This window comes from Achroia grisella, unplaced genomic scaffold, assembly GCF_030625045.1.
Source record: "Achroia grisella isolate CSIRO2021 unplaced genomic scaffold, CSIRO_AGI_Agris_v1 utg487, whole genome shotgun sequence".
Lineage (NCBI taxonomy): Eukaryota > Metazoa > Arthropoda > Insecta > Lepidoptera > Pyralidae > Achroia > Achroia grisella.
This window is the reverse complement of record NW_026712891.1, coordinates 4,097,057-4,123,627: the sequence shown is the minus strand read 5'-3', so window position 1 is coordinate 4,123,627 and position 26,571 is coordinate 4,097,057. Positions and strand designations below refer to the sequence as shown.

At 30.4% G+C, this 26,571-nt stretch overlaps 3 protein-coding genes across 5 annotated transcripts in view; all 3 read left to right on the top strand.

Annotated features, from left to right (window-relative positions):
• Positions 1-26,571, top strand: part of LOC131846023 (solute carrier family 12 member 6) — a 334,208-nt gene that overhangs the window by 158,315 nt on the left and 149,322 nt on the right. The window lies entirely within an intron of this gene.
• Positions 7,627-10,484, top strand: LOC131846028 (trypsin CFT-1-like). The gene is made up of 4 exons (XM_059195238.1): positions 7,627-7,723; positions 8,061-8,229; positions 9,420-9,675; positions 10,066-10,484. Exons 1-4 carry the CDS (start codon positions 7,678-7,680, stop codon positions 10,360-10,362), a joined length of 768 nt encoding a protein of 255 aa, XP_059051221.1. The 5' UTR covers positions 7,627-7,677; the 3' UTR covers positions 10,363-10,484.
• On the top strand, positions 14,811-16,835 carry LOC131846027 (trypsin, alkaline C-like). The gene is made up of 4 exons (XM_059195237.1): positions 14,811-14,874; positions 15,365-15,533; positions 15,886-16,141; positions 16,438-16,835. Exons 1-4 carry the CDS (start codon positions 14,829-14,831, stop codon positions 16,732-16,734), a joined length of 768 nt encoding a protein of 255 aa, XP_059051220.1. The 5' UTR covers positions 14,811-14,828; the 3' UTR covers positions 16,735-16,835.

Sequence of the window (26,571 nt, the reverse complement as noted above, 5' to 3'; positions counted from 1 at the left end):
TACATAAATACCTTTTTTTCAATATGAGTAGGCACTATGAGTAGGTATTCCAAATACGCGGACAAAGTAGCGAGAGCTGTAGATTCATAAAATAATAATAATATACTGAAATAACTTTCTATATACGTGATAAATCTTAGTATGAAGAAACAATATATTTCATTTTTAAATAATCGTCGCCTATAAAAATATCAACGATTAATTTAGGTTATATATATATATATATTTAAAAATATATTACAAATAAAGTTATAAATAAACCTTAGGACTGTTAAGCAACTTATTCGATGCGAGGGACTGACTGAAAATCAGCGCTGTGCAGCATAGGTATAAACGTTACACTCACAGCATCAGCTGAGTCAGCTCCTTTTGCCCAGAATATGCCGTGTGAGGTACTATTATTTCTACAAATTTATACGTACGTCTGAGAGGTTCATTTCTTTATCGTTTGTTTTTCTCTTAAGTAAACAGTCTACGAATTCAAATGTATAGTATATCTAAGTGTCTTTTATTCTAACAATAAATATATTATTATTAATTCCAATAGTAATTGCACATACAAACCCGGAGGCGGATATCAATATAGAAATTAACAATGATCGGCTAGTAGATTTTCAGTTATGTTGAAAATACACAATACATTTCATTTTGTAGTGAATGCAAATTTCAAATAAAGACTTGTAATGGAAAGGTGCGCCTCCCTGGATCAATATGCAGTGAGCGTGCTTCAGTAAATTCAGGTTGATGTATCTACCGAGTGCGTTAGCATGTTATATATAGGTATTATTATGTAATAAATGTAGATAACATACAAATTATCATTTAATTTATTATTTAGCCGTTAGAATTGGTTAGTTGTATTAAATACTAATGACATTGACAAAATCACGGATCGTAATTGATGGCAGCCATTTCATAGTAAGAAGAAGAATATATTCTGAATTTCTTGTAGTGTATTGTATACAAACAATATATTAATATGTTTAATATTATAATATATTACAATTGATTTTTAATTATTCATGATACTCTGTAATCTAATAACTCTTTAATTCTATTTAAGACTCTCTTCGTAAATGTACTCAAGAAACTTATACAGTAACAACCTCATTATTAACATATGTATATTACGTATTAAAATATGCTTATTAACATTAACAAATAATATAATTGAATATCATTCTTAATATATGATAATGAAAAAATATCATTCAGGTTGTATCTATCGAAATTTCCTTGAGATCCCCTTCAGATCGCACATGGTGGAAAGCCTTTCCCGATGCTTTCCACCATGTGCAATCCTCTGCTTTTCAATAAATCAACATCTGTGTAAAACTATGTTTGTAAACTGTGTTTCCTATTCGAATTTGTTAAAAATAAAGCCTCTATTCTCTCAATCTCTTCCAGACTACCTTTAGGTAGAGAAAGTAAAGATAAGAAAATTATCTATACTGTAACTAGTTTTCTTTCTTTACATTCAAAACAATACATGAAATTAGGAAAATCACGATTATTTGTATCAGTCTCAGTATTTATGTGAATTGCCTAGTACCCGTAACACAAGCTCTGCTTACAGTGGGACTAGATGGCTCTGTGTTAATTGTCTAGGCTTGTTATTTATTTTAACTATGAATGTATACATAACGTATACAACGGCTTGTAATTTTTAAACTGCTTAAAATTATTATTAATCTTATATTAGATGGTAACTGTTACCTTTAAACACGAACATCACGTTATCATATGACACCCGTTGTACCAATTGCGTCGTCATAAGCGTACCCACTCAGACGATTTCATAAACTCCGCCACGGTAAATGTAATATTAATCTTGAAGAAAAATGTAAAATCACAAACGTAATACTTTAATACAGATACACAAAAAACTGAAGAAATAATTCACACAAAAACGCACAGAGTAGTGCATAACAAACCACATAAATATAATAAAGCTATCTACCACTGTAGAGATGCCATAGATTATGAATAAATGACACAATCCTTATTAATACTATTAACACTCTCTGAAAGTAACTCTGTCTGTCTCTGTCTATTTATCTATCGCATTCACGTGATATAGACAGACAAAGGTACTTTCGCCAAAATTACTGAACTGATTTAAATTAAATTTGGTACACAGATAGTCTAGACACTGAGAAAGGTCATAGGATACTTTTTAATGCGATAATAGGGTTATAAGGTGTTGAAATGGGATGAAAGTTTGTATGAAAATATCCTCATTTTTAAAGCTACAATCTTATTTTTTAGAATATTCATTGAACATCAATAAATATGAAATTCAAAGTTTGCAAAAATGTTACCCTTAAGACCTTACCCTTTTCTCTTTGGCTATTTGAGTTAGCTTATTAAATATTTTTTCTTTATTTGGTCAAGATCACTATAACACGCGGACGTAGTCGCGGGTACAGCTAGTATTTAATAAACAATATCCAACAGTAAACAATAATTTCAGATGATAATTGGAAAAGTTTCTGAATTATGTATAAACATTAAACGTGTTAGAAAATGCGAAAGTAATCCTCGTTTAACTTTTTCAACTTCGACATCTACGCGCGGTCGTTTATTATAAACGCTACAGCTGGATTTTTTCCTGCCCCTTTAAACTCTGCCAGGAAATGACGCTCATAATTCAAAACGGACGGTGAAAGTATCTACGGGCCGAGTAAGGTTAAGTTTTTACGTTTATACCTACATTTATAATGTAACTAGCTGATTACCGCAACTACGTTTGATATTTTTTGAAATTAAAGAGAGCCTACGTCTGTTATAGTCAAAAAAATATCTGAGTGGGGTACCTCACTCTCACTTATTTCAGCTACCAAGCAGTTGCATTGTTTCGTATCGTGTATCATATCAGCACTATGACATGTATCATGTCATAATATAACGTACCCAGAATTGCTCCAGGTGGCAATACAAAGGACTAAAATATAATGCCTATGTATAACATACTCTATATATCTCAATAACTGACAAAGATGCTACGCGACCGACTGAAATTGGTGGGATAAAGGTACCCATATAGACAACGTAGTACAAAGTCTACTTTTTTGTTTTATTACAGTAGTTGCGAAATATTACTGATAATTACGCCAAAACTACGACAGAACCTTCATTTGTATTTTGAGTTTAACAGTAACTTCTTCTCAGTGCTCCGTCAAATGCGGATTCAAAGAAATTATGATTAATCACTAAAGTTTCTTGTTTTATGATAAATGATTTAATTTCGCTGCTCGGGACCACGATCATTGAATACCAACTAAATTTAAATCCATATTTGTTCATAAATAATATTGCTTTCTTTACATTTATGCATGAGAATAATTTTTTGTTAAATAATTTCTTTCAGTCTATATTATATTATAGTCAAAGGATTATATTTATAATTCTCGATGTTGTTTGATATCTTCTCGGAAACAGAACCATAATTATTTTCAATTACTCTAGTAATGAAATAAAACAACGTATACTTACGTAAATGACACCAGAATAACCAAGTTAAAACATAACTTCATATTTATTATGATTAGGTATATAAATTGTATTTACGTAACAGAATCAGGATAGTAATGCAAAAATCTTGTAGCTGCGTTAGTAACTTCCACCAGGCGACGCAAGCTCGTGAGTAGATTATCGCGTGCCTCATTCCATCCGGTCTGAGCTTTCCGTTCTACATAACCGTTTGATATCAAACAAAATGTAGGTACCAAGCAAATCAATACTTAAGGAAAATATTATCTCTATAGGTATTAGGGAAAGTGTGCGTGCTGCGTGGATGCGTGAGGTTGCGTTTGAGTCAAGTATATTTGATAGCGAGTTAGTGATCTTGTTCACCAACACGTACGAAGTTCCAGAGGATCTTAATAATGTAAATGCAAAAGTTTTAGTATGAATATTTGTAACTCTTTCACACAATAACTACTAAACGGAGTAATCTAGCTTATTGAAAGTTAATGCCGATGAAACCGCGGGTACTGCAAGTATATAATAATAATAATAATTCTTTATATAATTGTGCTAAACAAAAGGCGGCTTTATAGCTTAAAGTAATATATTAAAGATAACCTATATTCACTTATAAACACGCATCGGTACAATTTTATAACATAGCATTTAATTTATTAGGTAATATACGAGCGTGTTTAACTCTATTTTAGTCATGGTAAGGGGACAGAAAGTATACAAAAAAACAAAAAAGGTCTACCTACATTGAATAATAGGTAGCTATAGTAATTACTAGTCATTCATTTCATCAAAACGTGTATCTTATCAGTATTATTATCATGCATAATAAAATACTAAAATTAAAAAAAATAACCCATATTACTATATTTTATTACATTTTATATGTTAAATGTACCTTTTGAGGATTTTAAGGTTATTAAATAAATAATCGTGATAAGTCACCATTCATTATATCATAATCATCTGCTTCTTTCTTATTCTATGCAGTTGGGGTCGGCGTAATACGTGTATCTGAAAATGAATTTTATTTATTTTCCTTATTTCAACCGCCAAACACCTTGCATTCTAAGTTGTGTCTCGGATAAAGGTATATAGACAGGTAAGGCAGTAAAATTACAGGATATGGAGGCTTAACATCTTAATCCTCCAGAATAGCAAGACATGAGTAGAATAGAATAGAATAGGAAAATCATTTATTCAAATAAATTTACATTGAAGCACTTTAGTTGAATAGTCACTACATTTTTTTAATCTACTGCTCATTCGGAAAGCTGTCTCATCACAAGAAGAACGAGCAAGAAACTTGCCTGTTGCTTTTTTAAATAATTTTATTATTACATTTTTAGGTTTAACAAACAAACACAATTAGCACTAATTCAATTAAATACTCAAATAGAAAAAATATTGAATATATAACCAACTGGTTAAACAATTAATAAGAGAAAATCAGCAGCAAACAAGCATCACCCGTTCACGAGTATGACGGATGAGCCAGCCATCATTGCGCTCGACCATATTTTAGACTAATGACCTGGCCCACCACGCCACCACAAGTCCGGACATTTTAGTGAGCATGACTACTTAGAAGACTAGACCACGTCATAGCTACTTACAATTGCCCTCTGCGGCTATAGCATTCACATTTTACATAGCATGCAGAATGCATGCGGCAATCAATACAAAAAGCGCTACGCTTTCATTTCTAAAATTTCATATTCTCTAAAAAAGAGAAAAATAAATTATAACGTTGTATGCTAATAAACTAATTATTTACTTGATATGTTGTCATCTATGAATTCGTCTATCCTGTAATAGGCTTTCTTACACACAAATTGTTTAATATAAGATTTGAATTGCCTCTCTGTGAGATTTAGTGTAGATTCTGGCAGTTTATTATAAAATCTTACGCAATTACCGTAGAATAAATTACTGATTTTGTGCAGACGGCATTTAGGTAAAATGAGTGGTATAACAGGCGTTATGTGACAACATGATGTCCGTAGTGCTATTCAGAATGGTATCTATATACCATACCATTGATGTCTACTTAGTTTGGAACTTGATAGCGCTGAGTGATATGTCTATTTATTGTTTTATTTTTTCCTTAGTTATTATGAAATAACCTAGATAAATGAATGAATTAATATGATCATATTGAAATGTATCAGAATTTCATTGTTATCGTATTACAAATCTACAAGTTGCTACAAAACTGTTGTAGATTGCAATCACCATTAGTATGTTGGATCGATACATTGACCTATTAGGTCGACAACGATCGTAACAGTAACAAGGACGGGGTTGCTACGCGGTCACGGTCGTCTCGTGACATTTGTTCACGTACACTTGAACGGTGGTTAGTTTACTTGGGAGTTCACATGCGTGGGATCTCTAGACTGTAGTCAAGGGAGTACCTTGACTGCAGTCAAGGATTTGCCTTGACCACAGTCAAGGATGTGCCTTGACTACAGTCCAAGAATCCCACGAGTAAAATCCCGCCTATTCCTATAATACCTATTTATCTTGTATGGGGTTAGTTGTAAAGTAAGGATAAAGCAAGCCAACAGCTGAGTGGAATATCCCTTTCGATAAAGTAACTATAATGAAGAAGCAAAGTGGAAATCGAAAAGAAAACATAACTTTCGTACTAAATTGGTTACGTAATCACACAATTTCTACGAAGGTGTTAAAAATTATGTTCAGTTTACTTTTTTTTTTGGGGAACAATTAGCTTTAAAAGTACACTATCATTAGTCTTTTGGCTTAATGTACTCTTTAGGTCTAACCCTGTATATAGCACAATGAGAAGAAAATAAACACCTCTATTTCTATATATTTATATTTTGAGAATCTTTGGGGTTCTTACTTAAGAGTTTAATTAAGTGGTTCTCAAAATATTGTTACCATAAATTATTGGAATAATTTTTATTACCATAATTTAGGCCTTTTATTTTGAAAGCTTAATAAAAACAGAGCAGGAATTACATTTTGATCAGTAAGTTATAGAAAACAAAATCGGTTATGTCTCGTGTACCTATAATGACGTTTTAGAGCCCCAGGTGTACAGATCGATTCACTAAAAAAGCGACATTTCTTTACACTTGTTCTATTCATTAACTGTTCATTATTATTATTATTAGTAACTACTTAGTTATTGTACTTTTGTACAACAATTGCTTCACATACATTTTTATCGCAGTTATCTTTTTAATGATTACATTTTAAACGATATAGATTTGATACCAATCGGAACTATATCTTTGAAGTATTATATTGCATATTGTACTGCACTTACTTCTAATTACTAACCAGAGTGTCTTATTAAAATTAGCTAATATTGATCTATTAGTAAATATGTTTACTTTTATAAAGTTTCTTTATTCTATATACTTTAATAAGGTACAGAATATATTTATGAATGGCCTTATCTAGATGACATGCAAATTTATTTCATAATAGCCTTGCCATCGACTTCGTGATATTATTGTATGCTAAACACCAAATTATTTACTAAATAACACCAAGCGGGGAAGCTATAAATAAATATTATTAAACAAATGTGAATGGAAATAAATGACTTACGAAAAAATATCGAAGAATAACAATAATAATTAACTAATTTATTGAGACAAACGTTACTTAATATACTAGTCGTATATTACTATATATACTATAATTTAACGTTATTTTTGATCTTAGGCAATATTTGCTTTTGTTATTCGAGATACTGTCTGTGCGGCAGCGGCAGTGGCCATGCGGCTTTGCCTGTTTGAACTCAAGTAATAAATATTCCATGTGTTCTTAAATCTGTTATATCTTTACAATCACATTCATATTAATAGGGTAAAGTACGAAATATGATTGTTGAAGTTTCTTATGTCCACATGCTTTAGCATCGTGATGTTGCAATATAATTGTAAACAAAATTTTAGATACGGATTACACTTTCATGACCATACAGGAAAAATGAATACTATTATTGTGAAAGGGTTTTTTTTTAATATCATCATTCTATGTGGATTAATAAAATTAATAGTTTTATTTACCTGATACATATAACTACTTGTACAATAATAAATTATAGATAATCTGATTACAATAGATATCTGTTAAAATGATATCATCACACTAATATATATGTTGGGTGTTTGTGTTAGGTGTTCAGAACTGAAGTGACGAGTCAAAATCAAAATGCGTTCCATATTTGTGTGTTTGACTATTATCGCTGCTGTTGCAGGTAAGTTATATTATATATTTATTGTTATTTTATTTGACAAAATGAACATTAAGGAACAAGGTATTTTTTATTAATGTAAAAATAAACGATTAAGACTACAACAAAAATACATATTGTATGTATTTTTGTTGTAGTCGTTGTAACTTAGTTGTTGTAACTTTTTGTTGATCTGTAATAGTCAGAAAATTGAGTTGGCAAGTATTTTTATTGAAATAATAGTTAATTTCAATAGAAAATACTGTAACAGAAAGATTTTCGCCCTAATTAATTACTTATATATTATAGTATCTAATAACAAAGTTAATTATAACTATATTATAAAAAACACTTTTTTCAGCTGTACCAAGGAACCCGCAGCGTATAGTTGGTGGTTCAGTGACTACTATCAATACTTACCCTGAGATCGCTTCTCTCTTGTATTCATGGAATGGTGTATCATTCAGCCAATCCTGCGGAGGATCCATCCTTAACTACAGATCTGTCTTGTCTGCTGCTCACTGCTTTATGTAAGTTAATTCAAACAAATATTTATAAACGCAATCTATTAAATGTAATTTTAGATTTAATGTTTTGGATCATGTCTTGAAGAAATATATAATATGGACGTGGATAGATGAAAAGAATTAAATAATTAAAGAATTTATTTAAACCAAAAACAAAGTTATAATTATAAAATGTAAACAACTACATTAGTTTATAAAAACTGTGTTGCAGCTATTTAAGAGCATCTCCCTTTTTTAAATACAATTTAAAAAAAGGGAGAGGACGACCAAAAATAGATAAATGGATTGTGTGAAAGACGATATGACTAAAAGGAGAGTATGCTCAGATATAACTACTGATAGGGATCAGTGGAAAAGGATGACATACTGCACCGCCCCAAATAATGGGATAAAGCCAAGGCAATGAATGACCACTATGACGATTATTATTTAAAGTTTTATTAAAATGGCCTTAGGGATATTGTTTTTAATGAAGAAAGGACAAAGAAAATTACTGACTTCTCTTGAATTAATTTAGTTCAATTTGTTTACCATCATTAAATATTCACAACACTTTCGGGGCTGAAATTTGATAACCGATAACTAAAAAACTACTTTTATGGCTACAAGTTTGTATCTTGTTAGTAAAATCTTATGACTAATCAGGACTATATCTAATCTATTGAAGGGCTTGGGCACTTTAAAATATCAAGCCTCTATATATATGAATATGACCAAGAACTATTAAACTGATAACAGACAAAATATGATCATTGATAATAAGCTTTATAAGACCCAGTTACACGGGTTCATGGACTAGTCCCTGTCGAATAGAAAGGTCTGACAATCCTTTATGTACTGGTATTGTACATACACGCCTTTTTTTCATCGTGTAATGTAATGTAATGTAATGTAATGTAACACCACTTCATCGTGTAAGTGAAATGGCAAACAATCTTATTGTCTTACCTGAGGGTAAGTGGTAACCGTCGATATTTAAACAGAACTATGAACATCTCATTATTCTATGAAGCCCTTGATATCTCTCCTGGTTTACCATTTCGGAGAACTAAAGTGACTGTATAAAATATTCTTTCACTGCCTTTAACCAAAATCAATTTTACAAAGCTATTTGCTTGGTTGTAGATAAGATGGAGATGAAGATTTATCTAGGTATACCACAAATAATTAAATATCTAATCCTGTTCTTACAGTGGCGATCCAGCTAATAGATGGCGAGTTCGCGTTGGCTCCACATATGCTAACAGTGGTGGTATTATCCACAATGTTGCTGCCATCTTAAACCATCCGTACTACAATTCATATAATGCAGACAGTGACATCTCCATCCTGCGTACCGTCTCAAACATTGTATACAGCAACGTCATCCAACCTGCGAGTATAGCTAGTGCCAACTACAACCTTGCCGACAATCAAATCGTTTGGGCAGCCGGATGGGGTGCCATATCTGTAAGTTCCCTAGTATTTTTATATCTGTAATTTTAGTTTACCTTAAACTATTTTTAGTGTCCTTTTAAAAATCATAAGTAAAACATTTTATCAAATTAATTGAAAGTGTATATAGCTCATTTGAAGGGCTGAACTTCAGTAAAAATATCGTGGACTTTCTTTTATTTTAACTTTCTTTTTCTTTTATTTTTTTCTCAATGTAACTCAAATTTTTCCCTAAGTTAAAGAATCTCAACAGTACGAAATTATATCGCTGGCATTTGTTTATCCACTAAGTACTGTACTTGGGGTCTTATGTTTTTGTTAATAGAAGATCATCTCAGTATATGAATTCCAACTATGGTAATAAATATAAAGATACGAATAGTAATATTTATTTTTCTATTTTAGTACGGTGGACCTGGTTCGGAACAACTTCGACATGTGCAAATATGGACCATCAACCAAGTGACATGCAGGAACCGTTATTCAGAGCTCGGCCTCGTTGTCACCGACAACATGTTATGCTCCGGCTGGTTGGATGTCGGCGGTCGCGACCAGTGCCAGGGTGACTCCGGGGGTCCTCTCTACCATAACAGAGTCGTGGTTGGCGTTTGTTCTTGGGGTGTGCAGTGCGCTCTCCCGCGCTACCCTGGTGTCAATGCTCGAGTCTCGCGCTTTACTGCTTGGATACAAGGAAATGCTTAAATTATAATATTTTAACACCTGTCTAGTCTGAAGTTATTGTTAGTAATAAAGTATTATATATTATTTAACAGTTAAAAATAATGTTTAAGACTTATTAAATATACAATTGTTTTGATTTTATATTCGATTTCGTTTTATTTAATGTCTAACTAACTACATATATTATATTATGGCTTAAAAAATTCAAAACTGTTTAATATTATCAAAACGTCTAATATCAATGTGAACATGTATATATATATATAATAATTATTTACATATATTATATTACAAACGTGATAATTTAACTGTCAAAAAAAATGGTAAAATTTCTGAACTCAATAAAAATAAAACGTGGTATTATCAAAAATTCTTTTTAAGTCGAATTTAAAAATACAATATAAAAAAACAAAATGTGAACATGACAAGTGGTAATATAAAACCTAATCTCCTGTATGCATGAAGTATGTATAATATAAAAATGTATAATAAGAGATTGATTTAAATTGATTATAACATTAATTTTCAATATCTGATTTGATTTTGATAATTAATGTTATGATCAATTTCAATCAATACTTTTGAGTATCTATAACATTACAAACATAAAATTAAATATTTCTCTTCAGATATATAAAACTATTATTACAAGTATTAATTTGTAATATACATAGTTACCAGTTTGTCTGTAGTGTTTGTGTGTAGAACATTGTTTTTAAACGATAAGACGGTCTTTTATAAGGACATCTATGCATAGTGTTCTTTTGTACTTATACTTTTTGTGCCCATTAATATAAATAGTTTTTATTATTATTAACTACATGTTTTCATCTGACATCATCTAGACATTATATTCCAAACATATAATCCCATCTCAGTGAATAAATTTCATCCAATATACTTAAGAACTTACTAAGTAATTCTGTAAATTATATGAAGAATGGTTTTATATACATTACATAATTACATAACAGATATAATACACTAATACTACAAGCATATATATTAATAAATGACCATATTCTGTCATTTATGGCACTATTGAACCCTGTCCACTAAGCCTGTATCATCGAGTGCAATCAAATTAATCTATAAAATAAGGATAAAAATCCGGTCTTGATTGTTGTATATGTTACATTGATGCAGTATTACAAATAGTGTAAAAAATATGAGACAAGAATAGCAAACATACTGGCGCTAATGGAAAGTAGTAAAACTGTTAATTATATGATATGATACATAAACAGCATCACAAAATGCATTACCCGCATCACCATTCGTGCGCTGCTAATTGACGACTACTTACAACATATCATTAAAAACAAAACACTATCAGACCAAACTATTGGTAGCATTAATTAATGAGGCATCCATACAGTTTACTTATATTCTATTTAATTAATAATAATTATAATCTCATCATCTAGACCCAGTTAAACTAGCTAAAGCTTGTGATATGGGCACTGGATAACTGATAGGTACAAATACATAGATTTTTTTTTGTAAATACATACATACTATAGAAAATACCCAGACCTATACAAATAATCATACTCATGAATACAAATGTTTGTGCCGTGCGAGGAATCAAACCCGAGACCGTTTGAAGTAAAGAGGTGTGCTACACTGCTAGGCCACCAAGCCCGTCAAATGCCTTAATTACTGCTGGTCGCCTCCGTGCAATCATCCTTTACTGAAAACTAAAAGTGCGCTTTAAATTTATGAAGAGATATACTAATTTACAATGGTAGACTTCGTGAAAAGTCGTCTTCATAGGTATTTCTATTCACGTATTATATCCACCACTTTCCTTACTTTTTAAACTGTGTTTTGGTTGAGGAGTGAGATAACACAGTGAAATCACAGAATAAGAGGTATGACATCTTAGTCTTCTGAAATGGCAACGCATTAATGGTATCTTGGGGGTGACTTGTGTGTTGTTCTTATATATAGGCGTCGGTTACTGTCAGGTGGCCCATCAGTTTCTTTACTATTCTCATTACATCTCATAAAGATAATATTATTTACGGGATTTATATAATACGAAAACATACGAATAAAAAAAAACTGCATTAAAATCCAGAATCCGACATATCCTTCATTTACATCGTATGCTCTCGATAGATATATGCATATAAATAAACAAACAAGTTCAAAGTGACAACACACTTTTTACATTTTTGATTCATTTTAGGTAGTTATAAACTAAATAACAATTAAAAAGTGTATTTTCATTTTAGTAATAACCTAATCTAAACTAGATTAGTTTATATTTTTTTTTTATGAAATCATTAATCTTACTAATATTATAAACGCGAAAGTTTGTGAGTTTGGATGGATGCATGTCTCTTGCACACAAATACTACTGAACGGATTTTCGGAAACGGATGAAGCTATACCATACCTATAAATTTCATGCGGGTCAAACCACGGGTACAGCTAATATAATATAAAAGTAAAAATATGCCTGTTAGTATATAACAATAGTGAAAAAGTAACAATAATAAAGAGTGAATGAGTATTTATGGTATTAGGTAAATTGAATAATCTAAATATATATAACTCAAAGGTGACTGACATAGTGATCTATTAACGCACAGCGCAAACCACTGGACGGATCGGGCTGAAATTTGGCATGCAGGTAGATGTTATGACGTAGGCATCCGCTAAGAAAGGATTTTGATTAATTCTACCCTCAAGGGAATAAAATAGGGGATGAAAGTTTGAATGAAACTTTATCAATATTAGACCGATCGGGCTGAGACTTTGCATGCATAAAGCTACTATGACGTAGGCATCCTCTAAGAAAGGATTTTGATAAATTCCACCCCTAAGGGGATAAATTAACGCGAGCGTAGCCACGGGCAAAAGCTAGTAATGAATAAAATCCTTAGAATATATGTACATAGTCTTAATATTTGTTTTTATACCGATTGATAATGTGGAATCCTATTAATCTCTTTGAACTAAAAATTACTAAACGGATATGAATCAAATTTTATGTATAGAATGAGCATACCTACCTAAGATATACCTAGATTAGCATTGTACATAGCATAGCATAGCGTAGGATACTTTTTAACCGAATTCAATTGTGCAAAGCTGCCGAATACAGCTTTAGAATATTATATTGGAATGATAAAATTCCTGTACGGAACAGTATAAATACTAAGTGATATTAAGGATTAGAACAAAAGAGAGTACCGTATTGTCGCAAATATTTTACTAAGGCCAAAGGTCAAATCGTAAAGATTTTAATTATAAAATTCATAGACAATAAAAAAAATACAAAATAGTTTCCGTCAATTACCTCACAAGATCTGTCACCACAAGTATTTTTTTAATGCATATAATATGAATAACAAACACTACAAACGTACTGCATGACCCATGATTAGCATTTGTAGTGTCACTATAGAAGAAAGTTTTATCTACGACTCTTACATCACTTCACATATAAATACAATAAAACCTGTGTACGAATGAGAAGAATGAAAAGAAAATATAGATTTACTCACTATTCAAACTTCAATACAAAGAAAAGTTTATAAAACCATAATATCTATATAAATACGAAAAGTGGATAAAAATTAATGAATTTTTATTTCATTGAATTATTTCTACTTAACGTTGTAACTGTGATATTCTATTATTAAAATGTACTATATGTCACTCAACACTGGATGGATTTGAATGAAATTTGTTACACAAGGACATCATAGATTACCAAATAGTTATTATATTTGGTAAACTTAATTCAAACAGCAAAATTCACAAAATATCCCTTTTTATTTTCATATATAACTTACATTAATATTAACGTAAATAGTCAAATAAATTAAAACAAGTATATGTTTAAAATAAGTTTAAAGGAAATATTTTTAATGTAATGTATTTATTTAAATTTTAACAAAACTATTTGCACTTATTTACTTTCATCATACACAATGTAATAATAAAACACTGTACAACACACAATAATAATTCGGATTCCGTAAATATAATCTCTTTGTACGTCGTTTGTCTTCCCTATAAATACAATAAATTACCCTGAAATTTCTTATCGTCCCTAAAATTTGATCAATTAATCCACATTTTAATAAAAACAAAAACTGAATATTCTAATTTATTTATTTTCTGGAATATATTCTAATTTTGTTCCAAATTTTATTTCTAAATTTACAACTTGTTTAACAAAACTGGTGTTGTTATTAAAACACTCGTACCAAGTCTGAGACTCAACGTAATAATTTCAGTACCTGCGTGATATTTTGTTAATTCGTAATAATACAGGGAAAACCTTTATAAATATCGTTATCGGAAAGGGGTTTTTGACTCGGTGTTTTAAAGGTATAAAATGATAATTTATATTATGTAGATTAATAAAATCAATCTGATTATATAAGATAGCAATTACAGTGATACGTTTGAAATGGTATAAATATCGAGTATTTGCGATTGCTTTTCAGTTAAGTGAAGAAGACAAAATGCGTTTCCTAGTTGTTTGGTTGACAGTCATCGCTGCCGTCGCAGGTGAGTTACGAGCTTTATATACTTATATGACACCATATATGTGTATATACATACATATATATTGCAGTACATTTAAATATCTAGCTTATTAAATCTTACAGATGTTATATTCTCCAAAAGGACTATATTTTCAATTAATATATTTAAATAATATAAAATATTTTCCACTTTTGTATTACTTATAATGCTGCAATGATTTTTTTATTACTATCATCAATTATATTATAATTACTGTATAAGATGTAATGTGATTAGGTTCGATGTTTAATTCAAAGTACTATTACTTAAAATAGGGTTTTTACATATCATTTGAAATAAAAAACGAAACATTGTAATATAATTAATACAAATTAAATGTGACTTCTTAATACTTATATGAAACAATATTTTAATAGTATATAATAAAGTTAATAATGTAGTAAACACTTAGAAATTATTATTTAAGAAATCAACTCATCATCTTTTCAACTCTTCATCTTGTTACTTTTAGCTGTACCCAGGAGCCCACAGCGTATCGTTGGTGGCTCAGTTACCAACATCAACAGCTACCCCGAGATCGCCTCACTGCTGTACTCATGGAACGGATCAACATTCAGCCAATCCTGCGGAGGATCCATCATTAACAACAGATCCGTCTTGTCTGCTGCCCACTGCTTTGTGTAAGTTTATACAAATTACGAGTTACATTACATAATAAATGTTCGGCAAAATATTTAATACCACAAATGTTAAACGAACTTGCTATATTTATCTTCTTATAATGAATGAAACAAATTTTAAAATCCATTCGTGTCAGTTGCATATATAGTGTTAATATTGTAGCAATACGTATGTCTAAAAATACATAGTCGCGTGTTGATAAGTGAATTGATAATATGTTGAATAAACCTTAAAAATTTGCAAATATTTTCGGATTTCTTAATTTATAACTGGAGTGGTATATGAGCTGATTGTCAACGTGATACTTTGGTATATTGGTATATGTTACTAATACTTATCCACTTCTTACAGTGGTGACCCAGCCAACAGATGGCGTGTTCGCGTTGGTTCTACCAATGCTAACAGCGGTGGTGTTGTCTATAATGTTGCCTCCATCATCAATCACGGCAGTTACAACAGTGGAACCCAAGACAATGATGTTTCTATCTTGCGTCTTGCTTCAAACATTGGATACACCAACGTTATTCAGCCCGCTACCATAGCTGGTTCCAATTACAATCTTGCTGACAATCAAGTCGTATGGGCTGCTGGATGGGGTGCCACATCTGTAAGTATATCTTCACAGTGGATATCCCAGCTAGGGTAGTCATAGACAATTTCAAATATGGTCATCGACGTGAGTACAATACATAGGAGTTACTTTATTTAATCTAATTTAAATCTAAAGATCACTTTATTTTACGAGTTGTTCATTAATTTTGTAATAGGAATACGCAAAATGTAAATACAGTGGTTCTTAAGTGGAAAATCAAAGAAGGTAGGAAGGAAGGAAGGAAGATCTAACCTATAACATGGATGTAATAATATAACTGTATTAATATGGAGTATTATATTCTATTTTAGTTCGGTGGACCTGGTTCTGAACAGCTTCGCCACGTACAAATCTGGACTATCAACCAAGCTACCTGCAGAAGCCGCTACGCCGAGCTTGGACTTGGTATCACCGACAACATGTTGTGCTCCGGCTGGTTGGATGTCGGCGGTCGCGACCAGTGCCAGGGTGATTCTGGCGGTCCTCTCTACCACAACAGAGTCGTCGTCGGTGTTTGTTCTTGGGGTGTACAGTGCGCTCTTGCTCGCTACCCTGGCGTCAACGCTCGTGTCTCCCGCTACACTACCTGGATCCAGAACAACGCTTAAATCATACAATTGAAATATTCGCATATTCTACACTTATTGCATTAACAATAAATATAGACTATGCGGATTATAACTAATTTATCCATATTGTAATCATTAAATTACAATATTATTGTGTAAGAATAAATATACTGATTCTGAAATATGTTTACGTTTCATTTATTCATATTTATAACACTTTGTTACACTATTTACATTATTCTTACCAACATTGAAAGCAAATGACACAAGAAAATATTAAAATAAAAGTAAGTTCCTACCAAAACGCCGTTTGATCGCTAATTTCATTTTTCTTATGTCAACCTTCCGGAGAACTCTTTGTATCAAAGGTCAATGATGACTACAAAAACTTCATTTATAATATACACAATGAATAAATGAAAAACTATTTATTGTTCCTCTACAATTACATAAAGCATTATGTACATCAAATATTAAAAAGCAAAACAACAATTACAATATAATCTAAATATTTAAATAAATTAACATATTCTACATATATGGTATATATGTAAAAATACAAACATAAATAAAATTATTATTTCAAAAGTAATGATAAATACCCTAATCTATATTACTGTAAAGTTTCATCAAAATATTTTCAGTAGTTTTTGCGCGAAAGAGTAACAAATACCCATCTATCCATACTCACAAATAATAATGTACATCTTTTTACTTTCTTATAAACAAAAATGTAAATAAATGGTAAATACGTAACTAACTATTCAGGTTATAAATAATTTACTTTGCGAGAGCTTAATGTCGGTGCTAAAGGTCAATAGGTTTTAATAGAGTTCACTGGAATCATACAAATCAGGAGAACTTCGTATAATCACAGATAACATAATATTCATAGTAGGTATAATCATATAATTAATTGAAAGAAGGGTACGCAACTTAACAATATATTAAGGTACTTAGAGTTCGCACATTACTGTAAACTATAATTATGCTATATTATATGTAATGCTAATATAGTGCTTTCAAAGCACTATATTATATAGTGATTTGTGGTGTAGTGGTTTAGTTCACCGCCATACATTCTACTATTATTGTGCACGATGCACCTTCTTAGACTTTTATTTTATTTTTTATATATATTTAAAATCCATTTTCTATTGTTCTATTATTTGTCATTTTTGAAATATATGTCTTTACCTTCAGCGACCGTAGTTTCTCTTATAACTAAAATTAAAATATATTAAAAATACAATCCTTAAGAAACCTTAGTAATTAAAAATTATTATTATTATTCTACTAATAATACCTATAACAAACTGTTTACTCTCTCTGTCTCTCAGGCGCTGTATAAAATCTCTTGAGTTATATTAAATTATATTTCAATTAACTTAGCTATATAAATGTATCAAATAATGTGATAGATCTTAGATTTTCTATTCTATCAATCCTAGGATTTTATGATAAATATCATAATCCATAGTAATATAACATAATTGTAAGTATGCCTGTCTGTTTGTTATCTATATTCACTGCTGAATGACTGATCGGATCTTAATGAGACTTGAAGATAAATTTTATTATAAAGACGAACTAGGCTTGTTATGTCTAACAATTTTCAATTTATTTGATTCATTCCTATATAATTATACATTTTATCATTACATAGTATAAAATAAAGTCGCTGTCGCTGTCTGTCCCTATGTATGCTTAAGTCTTTAAAACTACGTAACGGATTTTGAAGAGCTTTTTTTTAAGTAGATAGAGTGATTCAAGAGGAAGGTTTATATTTATAATACATGTACTTCCGTGAGAAGCCGGGTCGAGAAGCTAATTACATCTTTAATATGCTTTAATCTTTAAAACTAAGCAACAGATTTTGAAGCGATTTTTGAAGATAGAGTGATTCCAGAGGAAAGTTTATTTATATAATACATGTAGGTACACCCATGCGAAGCCCGGGCGAGTAGCTAGTTCATAATAAATTAGAGATCTGAAGATGTTTGTCCCTGAATTCTACTTCATAGTCTCATGTATTTATATCCAGTACTGATAGGTGTAAATCCATTAATATCATTTCACGATAATAAAATAAGATAGTCACACTTATATAATTACACGATTAATACTAATTATAGATGTATATCGCATTTATAACAGCATCACGAGTTTAAGTTACTTATATAATATCTACATATACATATATATGTACATACAGGGCAAAAGTCAGTGATAGAATTCATAAGGCTATTAATTGGCAAAAGAAAATTCAATATGATTAGCAACATAAAAAATATACAGTTAATCTACATAAAATAAATAAACTACAAACACTTAAAATTCATAGCGCTGACAATATTATCTGATTGCACTAGGAATAAGTGCGTAGCGGTTTCAGTGTTGATTATCGCATACCTCTTACTTGTTATTGTGTAATTATTTATTTCAAGTAATATTCAACAGAGCCACACACAAGTTTCTTACTCATTCTTCTTGTGATGAGTAAGAGAATTAAGTAAGAGTTCCAAATAAGTAGTAGAATAAAAAAAATATGACTATTCAAAATGTTTGTATTGAGTTTGTTTGAATAAAGAATATTTCTATTTCTATTGCTAAAATAATATGAATGAAATTTAGTAATTATCTCTGAGAACTAAAGTAAAAATCAGAAAATGATTATTATACATTCGTACCAAGTGGAGACTGCCACTAATCGATTTGATATAGAAGGTTGGAAAAATGTTTTCTGATTTTTACTTTAATAGCAACGATTACTCAGTTCCGTAATTGTCTTTTTTATTTACTAAACATCCCCCGACGCTCAATCCCCCACTTGACTTGGTATTGTGACAAACCTTTATAATCTATATATAATTTTTTTAAATTTTGCACTATTCGCTTTAATTAGGAGAAATAAAACTCATTAAATCATCTTTCAAGCTTTAAATGTCCCGAGGTAAACGTAAACATATATTGCCTAAAAATTTCTTTATTATTTAATTTTATACTCGTACATACATGCACATATTTAGATATTGTTATTTCCATGAACTGTCAAATGAGTTAGGTGAATTCTAATTACAATATTCATTATCAATTAAGGAAATTCATAACGAATACTGTGTTTATTTTCGTTCATGTTTATTGTTATAGAGAATATAAAATAATAAGTGTGTCATTCTTGTTATCATGTCGTGCCACTTATAATCAGGCTAATGCGAGTTAGACTCTCTACAGCCCGATAACAAAATCGAAGAAATCGCGTCTTGTATTATTAAGTGGTATAATACTTATCAGTGTTTTTATTTTTTTATAACTATCAATGAAATAGGTTGCCAACTTACTAGACAGAATGATAGACTATGATTTTACCAAACTTTGTTTGTAGGGAGCACTAATTATGAACTAACTAACAGCACTTTTGGCTAATGTTATCAACACATCCAAAATTATGCCAAACCAAAGTTGTTTGGTTTATGTAACGTGGCAAAACCTTATTAATTGTTTCTAACCAGGTAATTCCTATTTATTCCTATATATTGACTCAGCGCCAGTAACAAGATGCAGTTATAGAGTATACAGGTTATACCTACCTCTATAGTTACCTAGTTACCTTTATCAGTTGAACAAGCATTTTTTTTACCTTTTTATTATACTAACTTTTCTATTTTCGCCATTGCTCTGTTTTTTCATCTCATTCCGATACATTTGCTTCGCAACTGATTTCTTCTGCTACAAACTCTTTCCTTTCTCTCTTTTCTTTGGGATTGTATTGAGTATGCTACAGCTATGGAACACTAAGCTTCCTTTCAGACTTATAGCCATTTTTCTAGAAGTTTCACTTTTACCATAAACATGTATTACTTGTTCCTATAAAGAACTTAACGAGGGAGTGTAAACTCCATTGAATATACATATAAGCAATACACCAATATAATATATCACCCAGACAGACATATGATATGTTCATAAAAACAAGTGTTTGTATTGTACCTACTAGGACATGTGACCATCAGAATTTATAGCTGTGGGTTTAACAGCTAGCGTTATTAAAGTCAAATTATCTATAACAAAAATAGAGTCGAATTTAGAAGCTCCCACTTTTGGCGGTACGGTTAAAAATCGACGGAAGCACTAAAGGGAGTTTTCATTTTTGGCGACCATTGCTGAGAGAAAAGTACTCTAAACCGTTAGTTAAGGAATTGCTATGACAACGGGTTATATAATGCCAGGGCAATTAAGCCATTGCACTTTTATAGAGCACTAGCTATTACCCGCGTTTTCATTTGCATAAACTTTCACCCCTTTCTAGATTATCTTTCGAGATAAAAAACACTCTACGTTCTCGTAATGAAATTTATCTGAATATCAACTTTAAGATTCATTCAGCCGTTTAGCCGTGATAACTTAAGAAAAATACACAGACAGATATATTTGTGAGAACTCTATTATGCCATTATTTCCAATGACGATTACTTGAATTGCTAACTACACCAGCAATCTGTTCTATTCTTTATTTATTTTATCATACTGTACAGGTATATGATCTTATTAATAAATGTCTACACAAGTTTCGACTTGTCTACAAAGGCTCTAATGACATATTAATCTGTATAAGCCAATCTAATCTATTTACTATCCTTTTCATATTCATATTAATACTAGCTCTGCTCGCGGTTTCATCTGTTCTGATGTATAAGTATATTATTGTAAAGTTTCATTCACATCTATCCATCCATTCTCACAAACTTTCGCGTTTATAACACTAGTACGATATTACCCATACGTTACTTACTTGAATGTTATCTATTATGTTAATAGTAACTATATAATAATTTTATCTTTAGTGTATCTTATTTCTATTTTTATAAAATTTTATATTTCGTTTATCAAACAACGTGAAAAACTTCTTAAGTCGTGACATTCAGTATTGATATTTTGTATAATTGAATGATACAATGGTATTGTTTTAATTAAAATTTCACATAAAATAGTGTTAATTATTTCATGTGTGTAGTAAATGTTCAGTTGATTAAAAAACGTTCTTATGTACCATGCATAAAATTTAATATTCTAATTAAGATATACACATACACAATGTACGTATGTTACACATTGAACTATAATCGTTTATCGGGCCGTGTATATTGTAACAACAGATTTAATCATCGGTATAATCAGTACTTAAGTACAATTATCATCATGTAAGAATGTTTTTGTTGCTAATTGGAATATCAAACGATCCGGGTTGATCATTTTGACCACGGTGGCGGAGCCGTTTAGTGTAGGTACTGCTTTATTTCCAATGGCCAGGGTACAATTCCCATAAAATATAAACTATATATGAGTATATGATTGGTAAAATATTTTATATGCCTATAGGATGATAAGTTTACAAAAATAATAATACGAGTATGTAAATCTATTTATGAGGTATCCATTATAATATAAAGTTTGCCTAGTTTGTTACTAGATAAGGTTCTGTGGGGTATCCAGGGGTAGATTTTATCCTCGTTTTCTACAATCATGAATATCACGAATCTCTGCAGTGTCCAGTGCACATGTAGCTTGTCGTGACCTAATGAAAAAAAGTTTGTAAAATATTGCATAAACTAACTAACTAACCTAGTGCTTTTAACATTATTAAGTTACTAAACTGATATTGTGGTTTTCAGAGCAAAATGAGTATTATATATGTGTATGATATTTATGTTGTATGAAATATGTAATACAATATTTATGTTCTCGTAATTATCTGTTACGAATCGATGGTAATATTATGAAGTGTTTTTGGTTTTTCAGGTTTTGTTATGAAGAGAGTAAACTTTGAACACAACACAATGTTCGGTAATTATATATAAAATTCTTTCAGGTATATTTTTATTGATAAAGATGAAATGGTACTCCTGCCTGTGCTAAGGGTATAAGCTCGCATGAGTACTATAAACCCTGGAGGAGGAAAATGATATACGCATTAAGTCAGGGCAATCAGCTCAATGAATCATCAGGAATTAACCACAATGGTTTCCAAGTGTAGGTCGACCTGCCTTACATTTCACCATTATTAATCCCCTCCCCCATTCTTTCACTGTTTGAAAGACATGCTATACCAGAGTAACATAGGTTTTTATGTTAATATATACTAAACTCACATTATGATCACCCAGGGTCAGACACTAGTAGTTATATAAAGTTACATCCAATTAATTTATTTCCTCGTTTCATGTCGTAAACCCACCACGAACGAGGTGGTATACCGCCCCATGGTGGTGGTTTTGTGGGGTGGTTCAGTGGCGCCGTACCACTAAGCTCGAACTGACGTGCTTTCGTAAGCTTTCGCGAAATACTATAATGAAAAAAAATCGCAAAAGAAAATATTGTCGATAGTGCTGTTCTAATAAAAATAAAATAGATTTTTAAACGTTCATAAAATTTGTTAAACAAAAATATTTGATAAAAAACTAATTAAGTAAGCAATAACAAATAATGCTCCACCCATTTTTACTTTGATGATTAATTTGTTTTTCGGCTATTTCCATCGACTTCTGTTCTTTGGCTTGTAAAATATGAAGTGAGTGAATTCGTCAGTGATCCATGAAGCATAAAATTATTCAGCAGAGCAGAGAATTAATGATAAAACAGTATTTGTTTATGTATTATATAAAAACTCTATTATACTTGAATAAAAACTTCTAAATTATACTAACAAAGTAACATATAATTGATTATTATATTATTTTATTTCAACAGTCATCTTGTATGAACCATCTGCATCACCAAATATCTTAAATGCGTTTATCTCTTATAGAATCTGTTATAGTATCACATATAATACCACAAACACATCAGAAATACAACACTACAAACTACTCGATTAGAAATAGAAAGTAAAAAGTACATTAGAGCTCCAGATTTATGATTAATTCAAATTCATATATATTTGTAATTTTTGTTCACTTTGAATTTTGTATCAATATTTCTCCTACTGTCTAGTTATGACATATAAAATAAGATTATATTGTGAAGAATCGGCAATAATGTAATAGAATTTGTTTATTAAAATCAATTTCTTAACATTTGTTGTAACATTAAATTACAAGAACTGTTGCTATATACGCTTATTATTTCATTAATCGTTCAGAGAGTGTATAGTTTTAATATATTTAGACTTGTAAAGTATCTGATATATTTAAAACACAATAAGCTATAATATCCATCAAATACTGATATTCAATATAAGTTTGTAGTAGTAAACAGTCGGACATGTATATCTCTAATTTTCTCTTGTACTTTGTTGAAAAGATTATAATCTCTCAATGTTAAAAAATAATTAATCAACTGAGAAATGTAGCTAAGAAATGAAATTAAAATATAATTGCCTCATAATATTTAATAAAACTTTAATTGTAGTATGATACACATAAAAAGCATATTGAATCTAGAAAGTGAACATGAGTAAAAATTCAGGTTTTATAGTTTCAGTCAAATATACAGTATATTATATTATTAAACTTACTGTAATCCACTATATAGGTACATAGATTAAAATCGCAAATTTTATGAGTTTCATAATTTATAGTTACAAGTTTTATTATAGCCAAGACGAATTAACACAGAAACGTAACTGTAAATACGGGCTTGTGAAAGCTGTATTTTCTCATGATTTATGACAGTCTGATACCCGTGGGACGCCACAGTAATGAAATCGTAAGGTCTCCAGTTATAATTCCATATAAACTTATGTTTGGGAAATGTAAAGATATATTATTGTAGAATGGTATTGTTTTCAGGTGACTTTTTTACAATATTTTATTTTATCTAGATTCTTGTTGATTGATATCTTTGCAAATTGGAACTCGGTTCGGTTCGGTTCGGTCGGCTAGGTTTTGGTACTTCATTTTGCAAACAATACGATTTATTCTCATTTATTTATTTTATTTTTCTTTATCTGATCCCATTTATTTGGGGTAGGCGTAATATGTTTTTCTCTTCCATTCATCCCTGTTCGATATCTCGTTTTTACTCTTTTTCTTACAATATCATCTTTCACAAAGTCCATCCATCTCTTTTTGGCCTTCCTCTGCCCTTATAACAATCTACATTCATATGCAACACCTTCCTAAAAGTTTTTTACAATTGTAGGATGAAAATCGAAGGTGCTATATTTTTATGCACATGTACTGTACATCTATTAACAAAATATTTTTCAGTACGTATTATTTTTGTATATCGACATGGTCAATTTAATAAATAAACTTTTCTGTGTGGGGTTGCCTAGGGATTCAGAGCTTGAGTCCTTAGAAATTTGTTGTGAAGTGTCCCAAATTTGTACAATATAAGATTAATTATTCAAAGGACAAGAAACTCCGGTCTCAATACAATATAAAGTATATGTGGTTATACAACATGATCTTCGTAATTATTAACGTTGATAAGTGTTATTAACACTGAAAACCTTAGAGTTTACGTGACCTTTCATACATAACCGTTAACTTGACCTTTAATTGCTCAAGGTGATGGCTTGCTAGACACCACGCAAATGGTGAATGAAATAAAATATTCAATGAGTCTTATTTTTATATCGTGCATAGTCCGTATTGAAGTACCTTAATCGTTTTGTTTTATATAAGAATTTTCACATAATACCTTTTAGTAATAGTACTTATACATATATATAGGTACATATATGAAAGTGTATAGTTTCTTGCATTTTATTTTCACAATGAAACGATTGAAGGGATCTTAATGAAATTTTAACTGAAGGTATATTGTATCACAAAGCAGACATACACAATATATTTTATCTCAAAAAAAAAACAAATGAAAGAACATATATCAGTAATATGTCACTAACTATTTTATATGTTCTTTCATTAATAACGATATTTTCATAAACAGGATATAATAATGTGTGTTGTCACAAACAATAATAAAAACAAATTGTAATATAAACTTGATCGTATTGATGACCAACCCTATGTTTTTAAGTATAAGTTGAAAGATTAGATCATTGTAATAAAAGTATCTGATGATTGACCTATCAACATGTAAATTGAAATTTATTTATTAATTATTGTTATAAAATTTTAAAATATAATAACTACGATTCATCCAGTATTATATCACAAGGATGCTGCATAACAACGCTGTATTTCAATGCAAAGTAGCAGTTGGACTTTGCTGCAAAACTTTTGCAGTTAGTCAAGTTGTTAGTTAGTAGTAGTATTGGTTTCTTGATAACCAATATTGTATAAAGATAGGAAAATGTTCGCAATACTGTAAATATAACTGTGGGAATATTATATAGAGTATTAATATAGACAAGGCATATTGTTGAATCTATCCTGTTAAATTATGTAACCCAAGGGAAAAGAGGGAGGCAATGGAATGAATTTTCTGATTAAAAACCTGCTTTATTTCCTCCATTCATCATATATATTACTATACAAAACCTTGCCGTTATTTTAGTATATATAACAATTAAAAATAAATAAATTTCTAAGGACTTATATTTATTTATATTAATAGTACTAGTTTACCATAATTACTATGTATTCATTGAAGAGTATAAAAAGTATACCCTAACAACAACTATTGACTACTATACTGTATTAGTCGCTATAGTATATAAAGGCCCATTAACCCCCGCTATTTTGGTAAGTCAGCCCTACTTACCCCGCGAACAATGTAATAGGCAACAGCGGAAATAAATCTGGGATTGAATAGTAGAATCTCTTTTGATCTCGAAACACCGTACTACAATTGCCAATCTTCATTACAAGCGTAGCAAATTTCCCTTCCTTCCTTTACTCGAAATTTTAATTTTAATTTGTCATAGATTAAACATTTGAATTGTAAATTCTTAGCATAATAATATAA